Raw genomic sequence first — 15,018 nt, forward strand, 5'->3', positions numbered from 1 at the left:
CAAAATTCAGTCAAATTCCTCAAACTGTCCTGACATGAGGCCACATTGAACTAGTCTTCAGAGGCTTTCATATTCGTGCTGCAAGCCTGCAAGGTTGGTATTCATCTTCTTCATTTGCAGCTTATTTATCACATTCTCAACTAAAGTATTCAAATAATTCATGAGAAACAAAAATTTTCAATATTAGTGTTGAGCATTCAAGGTTTTAATCAAAATTGTCTTCAATTATCTTACTTTAAGTTGAAGAGAATTTTCCTAAAAATCATTCAAATTGACTTTATATAGAAATTTTCCTATGTATGAATGTAATCTCATGGTTCCAAAGGAACCAATTCTTGATACATTTGGAATCTTCAGTCTTGCAGCCCAATCATGCAGTTTTATTACCAATTAAATAGTAGATAATTTGTCCCCTGGGTCTGTGTGGCCCAGCACAGGAGTCTCAGTCTTACTGCTCCAAAAATTGGGAGACAGCTCTAGACTCTAGTTGTGGCTCAAAGCCTCAAATGTTTGACATATTCCATGCCAGCAAATCATACAAATGGACAATGGTTATACCTAATACTCATGATAGTCCCATGGTCAGGAAGATGTGCCAGGTGCGCGGGAATTTATATTGTCATTTTAACAACCTGTGCGGTGCGCCGTACTATGCTGGTAAAAAAATGCGCCGTGCGCCATACTTTTAGAAAGCTAAAATAGCTTAAATATGGACGCGCGGCAATGCAAATTACGTAATCACACTGACCGTACACACAAACGTGTATCCGCATTGTGTTGTGGTTGAATACGAGTTAACTAGATTGCTAACCCGTCAACTCAGGACTCAGGTTCTAAGAGTCAGCACAGTAATGAATATTCATTCATAGATCACAATTCAATTGGACATGAATTACAGAACTAAAGAAGGCAACATGGCTTTAGATGTGCCATCGGTGCCTTCTAATGACTGACTGGACTGGTTGTGGGCTGCGGCAAGTAGGGTATGAACCTGTAAGTCAACAGTACGATCCTGCATGCCAATGTTGGGACTACATTACCGACATCCTCCCGTTCGGCAAAATCGACACAATCAATACCTAATAACAGACCAGTATCATGATGATACTGGTCTGGTACTCTGGTACCCAGGTAGCAGGTACTAGCTAGCAGGTATATAGTATATACCGGATCTTCAGGAAATATTTTTTGTGATTTGATGAATGATTCACTGGATTCCTGCATAATTAAACTTTTTGCTGCAATCAATGTCACCTGCAGTAATGTTTTCACTTACCAGAGTACTTAATTTGGAATATTGGGCAGAAATTTCTCAAAATAGCAGGCAATCCAGGTACTACATGGCAATGATGGCATAAAACTGATAGATAGCTTTGCTGGTGATTATAAAAAAATTATGGTGAAAATAGGCCATTTTTCTTATTTTTTACTGTAAAAGACTATAGTAACAGGTGAAATTGCTCAGATTCATGTGTATTTTTGTCCAATTCACACGAGTTTCTGCCCAATTTTCCACTTGCGCTTAAGTTGCTGGCTTTCAGTTTCACTAGAAACAATCTATAATGTAAACAAAACTGAACCACATTTTTCTGTAATTCTATGCTGTCACAGTCAAAACAGCTCTACAGTCATCATGTTGCTATTGTAGGCTACAAATTGTAGTTGTGACCAGTATTAATTTAATACTGGTAAATAATATATCCTATTAAATAATATTGATTCTGTGACATGCCTGAGCGTCTGAACCACAAGTTATGTTATCATGAACAATTAAATGAAACTCTGGAAATATTGGAGGAACATGAAGTTTATTTACTGCTTTGAATGAAATCTTGTGGCTAGCTCTAAAATTCATGTCTGTTTCAGGTGTGGAAAATATTTTTCTAGGCTGCAGCTGGATTAATATGGATAGAATTTTATTGACTAAGCAGCCTTTAACAATTTCTGGCCAAGATAAAAATTGTTTCTCACTTTATTTTTTTTTGTCAGCTATGCTCAATCATCTAGGGAGTCATTTCTTGAGATATTTATGCATATACCTTGCAATGAATATTTTGTGGTTATTCAACCAGTTAAGTATTTGAAAAAAACATGGACTTGAAAACTTTGAATAATCAATCACCTTCCAGCAATGAGCATTTCTTTCATAAAAAGAAGTAATTAACATTTCTCTTCAAATTTTATTATTCTACACAAATTAATTCATTGTTGTCTGATGTGTCTAATGAGGACATTATCAAATTGCCCTTTCATCAATGATTGATAGGAACAGGTGAACGATGCAGCTAGGCTGTAACCAAGATATATATGCATCCATTTGTTCCTTACTATTGGTAAAGCTGCTTGCTTAGAAAGTTTAAAAAATTGTATATAAATTATTTTCTTAAGTTAGGATGTACGCAACCCATGTTCAACCTATAGATTTGTAAATTTGGCGATGAGATGCCAAATTTTTAATGGGGAAGAAAATGAGATAGTTAATCAAGTGGCAAGCTTTGTTCATAGCACTGCAATAGCTTTTCAAATAAGTTTCAACTCCTGAAGTAGTATTGACTGACTTTATTTCATAGCTTCAGCAGTGGAGTGGTTATGAGTGCCTGCATGAGGTTGAACTAGTGAGGCCTACCAAAGATTCTATAAAGCTCAATCAGTCTCAATCAATGACAAAGAATGTAGCCCTCTTTCCAAGCAAATTCAGTGTGAAATGGATTATTAGGGGAATATAATATATAATTTGAAATGGAACATGAGAGAACGCTTTCAATTTTTTTTTTGTTGGTGTAGTACAACTGGCAGGGTGGTCCAGTGGTTACAGTTCAGAGTACCATGATTGGAGCAGAGAGGTGCAGGTTCGATCCCAGCTCTGTGGGCCAGTTTCTGGTCAAAATTGGCAAGGAGGCTGGGCGGTTAAGCAAATGCAAAATTGAAGTAGTGAATTGCGCATTTGAGAGCTCAACAAGCTGTGAATATTCTGCAATGTTAGGAATTGGCAACAGGCCTGCAACATAATAAATGCTAAAACCCCTATTATTATTATTATATTATTATTATTATTTTTACTTATTATTATATTATTATTATTATTTATTATTATTCCACGAAGAGATTGTCGTGGCGTTTCGTTCGGATCGAACTTTGAGGGCACGTTACAAGTGGCTAAAAAAGACATGAGAGGATAAAAACAGATGACGTCCATGCTAAAACAAAGGACATATGCCAAGACTGACGACGTCTATGCTAGAACAAACAACACCTATGCTGAACCAGTAATATACATAATAGATTAGATGACGGCTAGGTCTAAGATTCAAAGGCTCTACGGATAATTTCTGTTTTTAGGCGTCGACGAAACAATGGCAGCGAATAAGCAGATGTCACCGATGCTGGCAGACCATTCCATGTTCTGGCCGCAGCGACCGGGAACGCTCTGTCGCCGACTGTGGACAGATGTGAGGACGGGACGACAAGGTCAGCCTTCGAGGAGGAACGCAGTCGCCTTCTAGAAAGCAGATCCGACACGCGCCGCAGGCCTTCAGCGAGATAAGGTGGTGCTAAACCATGGAGGCAGCGGAACGTCAGAACAGCGACTTTAAACTGCGTGCGCTGCTGGATGCGCAGCCAGTGAAGGTCACGCAAAATCGGTGTCACGTGGTCAAATTTCCGCCGGGCACAAACGATAACACGTTTCCTGGAAAAGAAACCTGATTCAATTGAATATATCATGGTGATCTGCATTAGAACTGCCTTCCTTGGAAACATCCTGCTGCATAGACTGGATTTGGAAGTCTGCATGGCTTCTGGAAGTCTTTGGGGTCCCAGGTGTTCAGGTCATTTGTGTTCTAAAGCCTTGAATGCCTTTTTAAACCTAGTCATGAGTTATTACTATCATCATTTTTTTAATAGCTAGGGCATCAAAAACAGGGTTGCTTGATCTCTTGTACTTCTTAAATGACCACCTCTTATGTGATCAAATTGTAATTGATACAATAATCAAATTACACACTTTAGTATCTGAGTGCACAATATCTATGCCAAGCAGAGAGTTCAGTTCAGAGAATCTAATTGTCTGTAATAAATTTACTGGTATTTTTTTTGGCAGCATCAAAAGTCCTTGCATCACATGGACATTTATTTCTATGATCATTTTCATTGATTGCTGTTGTAAAGCAGAAAAATTCATCATATTGCTGGATTCCTAATTATTTTTTTGAATTTACATAACTATTTATGTGTTATTTCAATCTGGCAAAAGCTTGGAGTTTGCATGGTGTTGTCACAGACTAAAAACAACCTATGGCAATAGTGGGTAATGTAGTAAAAAAACCTACCCATTAAAAAGTTATGTTGATATTACTAGGCCCTCCAATTTGTTTTATAGTCATTCAGGACCTATTATAATGCAATGAAATAAAGAGAGCACACCAGATATTTCCTTAATGTTAAAGTACATTTTACATTTTATGCATTTTCATATAAATTATTGGATGCGTTTTTTGTCATTTTTGTTGCATCATTCCTGGAGAATTATATTTCACAGAGATTGTAACTACTATTTAATATTAACCCCACCTAGACTGTAACTTTAACAACAATTTCAATTTGTTGTTCAATACTGAATTTTTTTTTTTGAGTCTGAGGCTATACCCACTTGTTTGCCAACCTGCCTCCAAGATAATTGTAAACATCAGTAAAACTACAACCACTGGCTCTATAGAAAAGCTTATCAGAATGAATAATTTCACTCTCTTTTTATCTCAGAAAAAGGCTTTCTTGGCTGGGCCTGAAANTTTATTTGCCAACCTACCTCCAAGATAATTGTAAACATCAGTAAAACTACAACCACTGGCTCTATAGAAAAGCTTATCAGAATGAATAATTTCACTCTCTTTTTATCTCAGAAAAAGGCTTTCTTGGCTGGGCCTGAAATAAAATTTGGTTCATCATAAAGAAGGCATTGAAGGTGTGAATGAAGGGTATCATTTCAATCACATCATATCAAAAGCCATCATAGCGCCTATTTTTAGAATGCCTATAAATTTTGAAATGACATGGAAAGTGTGCTGGAATTTCTAAGTTGTCTCTGGTAATCAAATTAATGCATCGTCACAAGAAAGTTTTTTATATTTCTTATTGAATTTCATGGCAGAATTAGGCATTTAAAATTGTTTGTGACTTGAGATCTGCATGACTATAGTCATAATTAGGCAAAGCTTTCCCTGTGTGAGTCTTGTCATAATTTGCAGCCACAAAATATTGATTAAAATTTCATAAGTGAGCCAAGAATCTTGCACGTTTTCAAATTTTGTACCTACCAATTTGTCCATGAATCTGTAATTCTGCAGCTATTGAGCTTTCATTGTTTTTTGCTAATGAAGTTTCCACTGTTTTCCCATTATCTCATTCTCCTGAGCTTAGAAATCCTTGATCCAATGCTGCTTCTTATACTTCAGGTGTCGACACATTTAAACATTTGTGTCATGAAGACTTTTTATTGCAATGACACTCAAATATTGTATAATAATATAAATATAAATTATTCCATGTAAGAATGACTTCTTCAGCAGCATTGTACTCTCTTTGAAATTATCTCTTTTCATGACTCTGCCAATTCCTAGCTTATTTAAATAATATTTAAATGTAGTAGTATGCGGTAGTGTTTGGAAACCTTGCAAGTAATTGCAATTATGATGATATTTTGAAAATGTTGATTCTCTGATAATAATGACTTAACTATTATTGAGTTTAATTATATGGATGATGAAGTTGCATCAGAATTTTTGCATATGGGGAATCTAGATTTGGCCTCTTCAGTTTTTTCCTAACCAGCATCAAAATTTGAAAATGAATTTCTGGAATATTTTTGGTCGAGTATATCCTGGGAGGGAAATCCAACTTAGTTCAAGCCTCATAATTTGAGTGGAACTAGAAGCCACATTGCTCTGTTCAGTACTTGCTCTGCAGAACTAAGCAGTAAGCTTAGGCTGTGTAATAAAATTATTACAAAACCCATTTGGCAGGGTGGCGATGTGGTTACAGTTCATAATACTAGGATTGGAGCAGAATGTTGTGGGTGTGAACTAAGCTACCTGCAACTGTTCTGGTCAAATTTGTGAGGAGGCCGTTAAGCAGAGCAAAATTGAAGCAGTGAGTTGCGTGATCAAGACCATAACAAGCTGTAAATGTTCTGCAAGATTAAGAATACATGGCATGTGTAATGGCTTGATGAATGCTGACATACTCAAACAATATATGTCATCATTATGCTCAGTAATTTTCCTGCAGAACTAAAGCAGTTGTTATTTGCTATCTCTCATACTGCCAGTAAGTGGTGCTACCTTGAAGATTGAACCCACTTGCGGAATTACTGCTCTGCAAGTTCCGAGTTGATGCAAGACTTGATAAACACTTGATATCCTTATTGAGTATTACTGAGTCAATGTTAGTGCATTCAATCTCATTCTCTCATCACTCTCTATGCCTTTTGCAATCCATTTTTATGGCACTGATTGTGTTGTTAGACACTGCAACCAGCCCTGCTAAGACAAGCCACCTGATACACTGTACTCTTGGCTATTGAGTTTATGAACTAAATTCTTGAGCTTCAATGTTGGTGAAATTGTGGAAAGAATATGAAGAAAAAAATTGATTTTATTAACCACTTAATAAACCACTGAACTTTTTGCAAAACTATCAGATTGTAACATGTCTCAGACCAGATACCATAGTATCACAACTCCCAATAGTAGTACTAGGATCCTCCACTCATCCTCATACTTGCAGTCACTTAGAGTTGCCTATGGATTTCATGACTTTTCATCAAATGCTTACTCATTTACCATAATTTCATACTTCTGAACTTGGAATTAATAAGTATTTATTCAAACTTGGAATGCCTGGCACCCCTTGGAGCTAATAAAAGTCCAGAGCATTTTCTCATTTATGGAAAAAAACGCTATTGTGCTTGTCAAGTCCATCCGTCCATTTGTCCATGACTTCACGCACAAGAAAATGTGCGCTGTCACTCACTGCAGTGAGTAATGAGCTATATTTTCTTAGATCTGTGGACAAGTCACAATAAGTACAAGAATTGGCAACAGGCCTAATCTGCCTAGGGCTATTCTTCAGCACTGATGCTACTATACTATGCTATTCTAGGGATGCTATTGTCATTTATGATGGTTACTGCAATAGAATATAACCAATTGTTACTTGTAATTATTTCTTTTTGCTTCCTCAAGCCTGGTACAATGAGGATTTGTTATCTAATTGAAATTGAAATAAAAATTATTAAAAGACATACACCAATTAGATTTATGGCAAAAATGTCATTAGTAACCTCAGCCCCCTAATATTAAGAAAATATCTTTGATCTTATTGAAGAATATGCAATGGGTGGTGGCATTTTTATAACCTTGTCCAAATTCACTGTATGATTTTGAGTCAGCTCAAATTGCCAATAATCCAACTAATTGCATGATTCCATTCATTATAAACCAGTTTAATTTTTTTAATAAGACTTCACTATCAAGCAATAGGCTTTGTATTTGCTAAAAGCTCTCGCTCTAATTTGCTTGTTGATTCTGATGGATCATCTGAATGGTATTCACGATTTGTCATTAATTAGCTTGATGAAACTTTGATTCGTAACTAAATGGATGAAACTATTTCTTGATCTCTAAACTATTACCAGTCATGCTGTTGTAGGGGAGTGGCATTGCTTCTGTAGCTAAACATTTTGGCTTTCATGATTGTTTCCTTCTGTACTGTTTTTTCAAATATGTAAATTTACATAATTTATATTTTTCTCCTTTGTCCTGAAATGGAAGTAAAGAAATTGATGTAATATAAATAAAATGATAAAATTTAGACAAATAATATAAAAGTAACCTTCAATTCGTATTGTTGATAATTGTACCAGCATTAGAAACTTGGCGTACATGGATTGTGATGTTCCCATGTTAATTACGGGGAGGATTAACACATAATGCACTTTAAAATAGGAGTGGATGCTATATTAGTCTAATAATAGTGTGAATAAAAGCGATGCTTTGTTTATAAAGTTTAGTCATACTTGTAAAGACGTGACAAGCCAATGAGTGCACCTAGATAGAGGTTATGTTTTAGGTGGTGGATGATGAATTTATTGGTTTAGATATTGTGTTGAATAATTTGGTATAGAGAGCACAGGATGGGCAATGGTGCGTAATAATTGCTGATAGAAATATAAATGAGAATGAATGATGCTGCTAATAACATTATTAAACTTGAATGCAAAGCTTGGAGTATAATCTATCATGCCAAAATTAAAGTTAGCTTGAAGATTCATTCTAAAACTGAGACAATGTACTATCATCATAATCATTGTGATGAAGCTGGTTGCTTCCTTGGGTTCATTTCTAACAATTGTGAGGTAGGTACTCTCCTTAAAACACTCCTATTAATCAACAAGCATTAATCCAAACAGGACTAAACGGAACAGTTAAACATTAAAACAAAAGTACATTCATCAGAAGAACACCCTAAATACATTCACTTGGCATTATAGATACAAATTATGGTAAGCGGCATACCATATCAATACGAGATCAGGCACCCCAGACATGATCTTCAAACTCAACTTTCAACTGTGTCTACGTCCCGCTCTCCACAGTCCCGAAGCTTACTGACTCCTCAGCTCAGCGACCCAATAAAGGCAGTTCTTTTCAGCTATACTAAAGTCACTAAGATGCGCTACAGCAAGTTGACAATGCTGTTACATGGGTTGCTAACAGTATGACTACTGGCTTCAAACTGACATGCCGTAGTCTTTCCCTACTGTTGTTGCCTTGCATTCAGCGACTTCTAGAACTCGTTTTATGTCCCTAATTTTACATCCTTACAATCATGAAAATTAGTTACTGATAATTTAATCTAGCAGCAAAGATGTGTGGAAACTTGTAATAAAAAATTATAATGGATTACACATGAAAACATCAAGATTACGATTGACACAATGAAGATACATGTAGTGCGGTCATTAAGACAAGTACCACATATTCATCAGTATAAACTTTGGGAAGGTAAACTCATCTAATCGATATTAGTTTTAATAAAGTAATAAAGGCAAGTAAACCAATGATGAATTAAGCTGTGAAAATTAATAAATAACTGGATCACAGTTAAATGTCAGAAAAAGCTTCAATTGTCAATCAGTATTCCTGAGTGGAACTTGGAACAAAACTGCTATCTTGGCAGCAAATTAGTTATAGCCTTGCATTGAAAAACCGCAATAATGCCTCTCAGCAATACAGTCAAACGGGTTAATAAGGGACGGGCGGGGTAAATCGGGACAGTCGTCCCACATTTTGCACAAATGTTTAGCAGCAAAACTAATAAAAATATAGCAAAACTAAAAATAGTGGCTAAGTTGAATTATTTTTACTATCTATCTAGCATAAAGCAAGCAAAGAAATCATACATTTACTACCTCTAAAAAATCTATGAAAAAAAGTGTGAAAAGTGAGATTTTGGAAAAGTACATCTGCTGAGGTCTGTAGCAAAAAAAATATTTGCCATATTAAAAAATTTTACTCTCATAAAAGTTGCACACAGATGTTGGCTCTAAAACAAGATTTATGAGATTAGCGTAGCTCATCCCTCCCAAGAAATGGCGGCCATTTCCGCAAGATGTTTTATTAAGGGTCCCCTCCAGGGTAATAAGGGACACACTTAAAAATACATATACAGTAGAACCTCAATTAGCAAAGGCTACAGTTTGCAAAAAAGTCAAGAAATAACCAAGAATTTTGATAACATTTACCTCACTCAGCAAAAACATTTTGCCTAACGAACAATTAATGCATCATCATTCATCACAAAATTGTTCAAAGATTGTAATAGATAGAATTATGCACCGTTCAGCATAGGATGAAAAGTAATTAAATTAAACAATGATTTATTTCTCTGAAAATTATAATGGTTGTCTCTAAAATATTCATTTCTGTTTCAGGTATGTTTTTTACAATCTATTTTTACAACACATCTCTTTATTTTCACTTCTTGTTTGTCTGTCTGTCTGCTACAAATCTTATAATCGATATTTAACACATTTCTGCCTGTCCAATCGATCTGAAATTTGGCACACTTGCATGAAGTTGGATACAATGCACGAATCAATTGACAGAATAAATTATTTTAACAATTGCAAAATTTTTTCATTATTGAAAAAATTAAAAATAATTTTGTCTGCTACAAATCTTATTATCAATATTTGATACACTTCTACCTGTCCAATAGTTCTGAAATTTTGCACACATGCGTAAAGTTAGAGATGATGCATGAATCAATTGACAAAATAAATTATTTTATAAATTAGAAATTTTTTTTCATTATTAAAAAAATGTAAAAATAATTTCATCTGCTACAAATCTTATAATCCATATATGACACAATTTGACCTGTCCAATCGATCTTAAATTTTGCACAATTGCATAAAGTCAGAGACAAAGCATGAATCAGTTGACAGAATAAATAATTTTGAAAATTTACAAAATTTTTTCTTTTAAATGTGTGACTTTTCCAGAGTGGGATGAAACAGGAAAATATTGAATGAATAACTAAAGGTAATGTTAGACTCCCGTGCTTTGGTTTTGCTCCTGGTCTCTGTTCTCCATTTGTACATGCTGTTACTTTAGTAAATTGTAATTATTCCTCACTTAACCCTCTACCTTCTGACATGAGTAACCGGAGTAATATTGTCACACAAGCCCTCCCAAAAAGGATACTTTCTAGTGAGTGCAAAATGACTTGCACTGATGGTTGCCGCCACATACTTGAACTTTGAAATCTTACTTATTGAGTACAAACATCCTCGGGTTGCAACACTCAATAATTTACGTATACTTGTATGTTCCCGGAGAGTGACACAGGGCGTTAGAGGGTTGAGTAAATGAATAAAATTTGCAAAAAACACAAAAGATTTACAAAGTGGTTGTTCAGGATGGCTGTAGGGGAAGTAGAGACCATCAGTCAAATCACTGGTTTGAAAACCCTGATGCAGCAAACATTCTCAGTCACATTAAGTCACCAATAATATCATCCAGAGTGCATCCTATAACATCTGTATCCATTATATAGTGCCTTTAAGGTGTCACAAACGAGGTTCTTGACTATTGCTCTGTTTTTCGTTTTGCTTGATAATCTAATGCTTGCATTACTTTGAAATCCATTTTTTGAAGTCATGGCCACATGCCCAAGGCCCAAGCAGTTTTTTATTTAGGCAAGTTATAGCTTATAACTAATAATTTTTCTTTCCTTCATGACATATCCCATATGCATCTTGTCAATGTTCCCAATATAAACTCTTTGTCTGGTATTCTTACACTCCTTTTTATTTTTAACACATGCCCTTAATAACTCAGGCTCCAAGAATGTATACATGAACACCGTTATCCTTAATTTTTGTGCTCCTTAGAGTTAACACATTCTCTGTTCACTCATGCACAATACTCCTTGCTTACCTTTAACCTTTAACTTTTTAACCTTTAACTATTGAAAAGAACTGTATCCTGCACACCATTTATATTGACAGTAATAAATGGGAAATCTTATAGGTTGTTGCCCACCTAAAGACCTAAAGTATTCAATATGTTTGTCACACCTATTAGATACACACACACCAATAATGCCATTTACAAGCCGTATAGACAATGGTTTGGCAATGCTTGTTTGGCAATGCTTGTTATTTAAAATTTTTCCAAGCCACATATGTAGTGAATTGATATTTTATTTGCAGTTGATGTGACAGGGATTTTTTCAAATTAGGGACTTCCAAATAAATCTACTTTTTTCCTATTATGGAAATAGTAAAGTGCACAACAAAACTCCGAGGTCCCGCTAGCAATAGTCAGGTCTTCTTTTATACCAAAAATTTTTTCATGTGATGTCACTGTATTTTTATTTGTGTGCAGTATGTGCAGTAAGTACTTTTGCTTGTCAATTTTGCCTATTGTTGTTTAATTTTAAGAGCTTCTTCAACTTGGAGCCAGTAGATTCTAATGGATATCAGAATGGATGATGTGAAAAAATGTCGTGTTGTGCTGCACAAACTCTCTGATGATGCAGTTGAGAGGGGCTGGTGGTCTGGGCTGAACCTCCTGCTAAGGCCTTCTAGTGTTGGCAAAATTAAGTCTGATGGTAAGTTGTAAATTTAGCAATGAATCAATTATCCGAGGTAGTATTTTGTAGCTGTAAATAATATACTGTGGATTATCACTTATATATGACTTTCCATTTATATTAACAGAGACTGTGTTGCTCCCAATTATGTGCATACAAAGAATTACTCTTTTTATTTTGTTAATGTGTTTATATCTTTTGGTACTAGTTTTGCCATCATGTAATTTCATATCAATTCTATCCAGCAACAGCGGCCAGTGGCTCATCTCTGAGCCCTGAAGTCGTTGCAGTTAACATCAAGCTTGAGCCTCTATATGAGGAGGACATATCTGTGAAGGATGAGCCTATTGATATTGATGAAAATCAGGTAAAGTTATTACTCTATATCTTTTCATTGATGATCATTCCAATTTTGACATTAATATTTTCCTTCATGGGGTTTATTTTAACTTCAATGGAAATCCTGTGCTTGAAGAACTGGGCTCCTATTTTTTGTGATATTTGTTACTGAAAGTCCCTAAGAAAAGGAAATGCATTGATTAAAAATTATGTTCTAGGGCTGCAGTGAATCTCATACAACATAATATACTTATATTATCTTTGCAAAAAGCCTACTTAAATGCATGGATAATATTCTCATATATTTATAATTTAGTCCTCATACCAATCAGTCAATGAAGTATCTGTTCATGATTGTTTCATTTGGCCAGCAAACTCCACCTTCCTCATCTTGTGTGCCATGCAAGGAGGAAGCTCAAGTTGAGGCTCGGGACGCCCACCAACGTTCCTCACAGGACGCTGCTGCTGTGCCTGAGAAACAGGTTGGTGGGGCTTGGTGCCCATCAAGTTTTATAACGGACATTGGGATCCAACATGATTTTCTGTGCTCAATTAAATGCTATTATGTAAATAACTGAGTTTATGGTTTTTGATCACAATTCTGCATTCTAATAAAATTTGTATGATTATGTCTCTGGCAGTGAACTTCGTAATGACACGCATCTGCTCCCTGAGCCCTGTTAGGTGTAATGATTCCCATGCATGCTGTATACAATTCATTTATATTTCATTTAAATCTAGGTTCTTTAGGGGAACCATTTGATGATGAATGACTGAATCGAAATTCTATTCGAATGTTTCATTGCAAATGCCAGTGTTTGAGGTAATATTATACACTTAACACTTTATCTTTGAGGTCAATTTTGAATTATTAGCTCAAAATCCACCGCAACTAATTTGCCTTCATTAGGATATTATCAAAGTATACATGACTGACGTGACCACATGTTGTGTCAGGCTGGTTCACGTGAGCCTCCCAGCCCTGGGTGTGGTGGCCAGCTAGCTCCACCTCCCCCATCAGGTATTTACCACAAACAAACGAAAATATAGTGACACAGAATTTCCCAGAAAAAGATTTTTGAGTGGTATAAAAAAATACCTGAAGTATTGTTGTGTATTTTCATATTTCTAAATTCGTGAAAAAATTATACTTACATGGGAGTCCCTAATTTTTAAAGTCCTTATCACATCAACAGCAAAAAGGATCAATTGAAATAAAACGCACCAATTACTTGAGGTATGATTATGAAGATGAAAATTATATTCTGTGGGTTAACATATATATAAGACTTTCCCTTTATATTAACAAGACTGCATTGCTCACAATTATGTGCATACAATGAATTACTGTGTGGATTTCGTCAATGTGTCTATGGATTTTGGTACCAGTTTTGCCTTCATGTAATTTTATACCAATTCTATCCCACAACAGCGGCCTGTGGCTCATCTCTGAGCCCTAAAGTCGTTGCAGCTAACATCAAAATTGAGCCTCTATATGAGGAAGAGGACATATCTGTGAAGGATGAGCCTATTGATATTGATGAGCTAGCTCCACCTCCCGCATCCTGTTGGCCGGACAAGATGGAAGCTCAAATTGAGGCTCGTGAAGCACATGTAGCCCACCGTCCTGCCTCGCTCTCCTCTACCATGCCTGGACATGTGGTGGGTGGTTGTGTGTTAAGACGATTGAGAATTTAAACTAATGTATCACTTGATGGTTTACATAAAAGCCTCATAAGCTTGTTTGATTTTTTCAATCACTTATCATCAGGCATTCAAGTTCTATTTAATGGATATATTCATATGCTAATTTAACTATAAAATAATTGCTATTATCATACTACCTCGTAATCTACTTCATTGTGACCTGCTGTTACTTATTGTTTGTTTAAAGTTATTGTCCAATTTCACTTTACCAGTAAAGTCTGCATACACTGAGATGTTGGTTAAAAGTAAGGTGTATAAGCCAATCATGGAGATGTACCATCTGGTGCAAAAGCTTCACACAGAATTTGGAAACTTATAGAGCCGCATTGTATCAGCTCATTGTAAGATTCTGTGATGGCGAGCGCCGAGTGCTTCGTTTCTTCATCATCTCCTTCTCTCTGAAACGCCATCAAGCTCTTCTTTGTTCTTATAAGTGACAGTTCAACATTAAAAAGAATAAGCAATCCAAGCATGACGTGCTTATCAAATAATCCTTTTTGACGCATAAAATGTCCAATTTAGCCTAAAACAGTATGAATACATAAAAACAAAGCAAAAATTACTAAATGCATTATATACCATGATTTTTTGAATAATTTAAGCTAAGATTCGTGTAGATTTTGGTCAAAGTTGTACGTAAGCGCCAATCAAATTTTGATTCATTTGGATTTATTTCCTCTAACAAATCCTTGGTACCAATGCGCCCTCAGAACGTGGGTAGGAGGCAGTCCGCACCTACAGGAGATCCAGAAGACGCTGGTGGCAGCGGCGGCGTCTCTGAAGCGTCCAGCTCCCAGCAACGCAGCGAGAGGCTCC

The 15,018-nt window shown here is 35.8% G+C and overlaps 1 protein-coding gene across 1 annotated transcript; it reads left to right on the forward strand.

Moving 5' to 3' along the window:
- Positions 1-11,953: 11,953 nt before the first annotated feature.
- LOC108676654 lies at positions 11,954-13,545 on the forward strand. Its single transcript, XM_018164773.2, has 4 exons — positions 11,954-12,174; positions 12,402-12,523; positions 12,867-12,977; positions 13,453-13,545. Exons 1-4 carry the CDS (start codon positions 12,036-12,038, stop codon positions 13,543-13,545), a joined length of 465 nt encoding a protein of 154 aa, XP_018020262.1. The 5' UTR covers positions 11,954-12,035.
- Positions 13,546-15,018: the final 1,473 nt, after the last annotated feature.

Source organism: Hyalella azteca, unplaced genomic scaffold (genome assembly GCF_000764305.2).
Source record: "Hyalella azteca isolate HAZT.00-mixed unplaced genomic scaffold, Hazt_2.0.2 contig17761, whole genome shotgun sequence".
NCBI lineage: Eukaryota > Metazoa > Arthropoda > Malacostraca > Amphipoda > Hyalellidae > Hyalella > Hyalella azteca.

Bases quoted from the DNA above. Each gene is read 5' to 3' on its own strand.
- LOC108676654 (XM_018164773.2), top strand. From the start codon at position 12,036: ATGGATATCAGAATGGATGATGTGAAAAAATGTCGTGTTGTGCTGCAC. The intron at 12,175-12,401 runs GTAAGTTGTAAA...AATTCTATCCAG, and splicing joins TGGCAAAATTAAGTCTGATG to CAACAGCGGCCAGTGGCTCA. The intron at 12,978-13,452 runs GTTGGTGGGGCT...ATGTTGTGTCAG, and splicing joins CTGCTGTGCCTGAGAAACAG to GCTGGTTCACGTGAGCCTCC.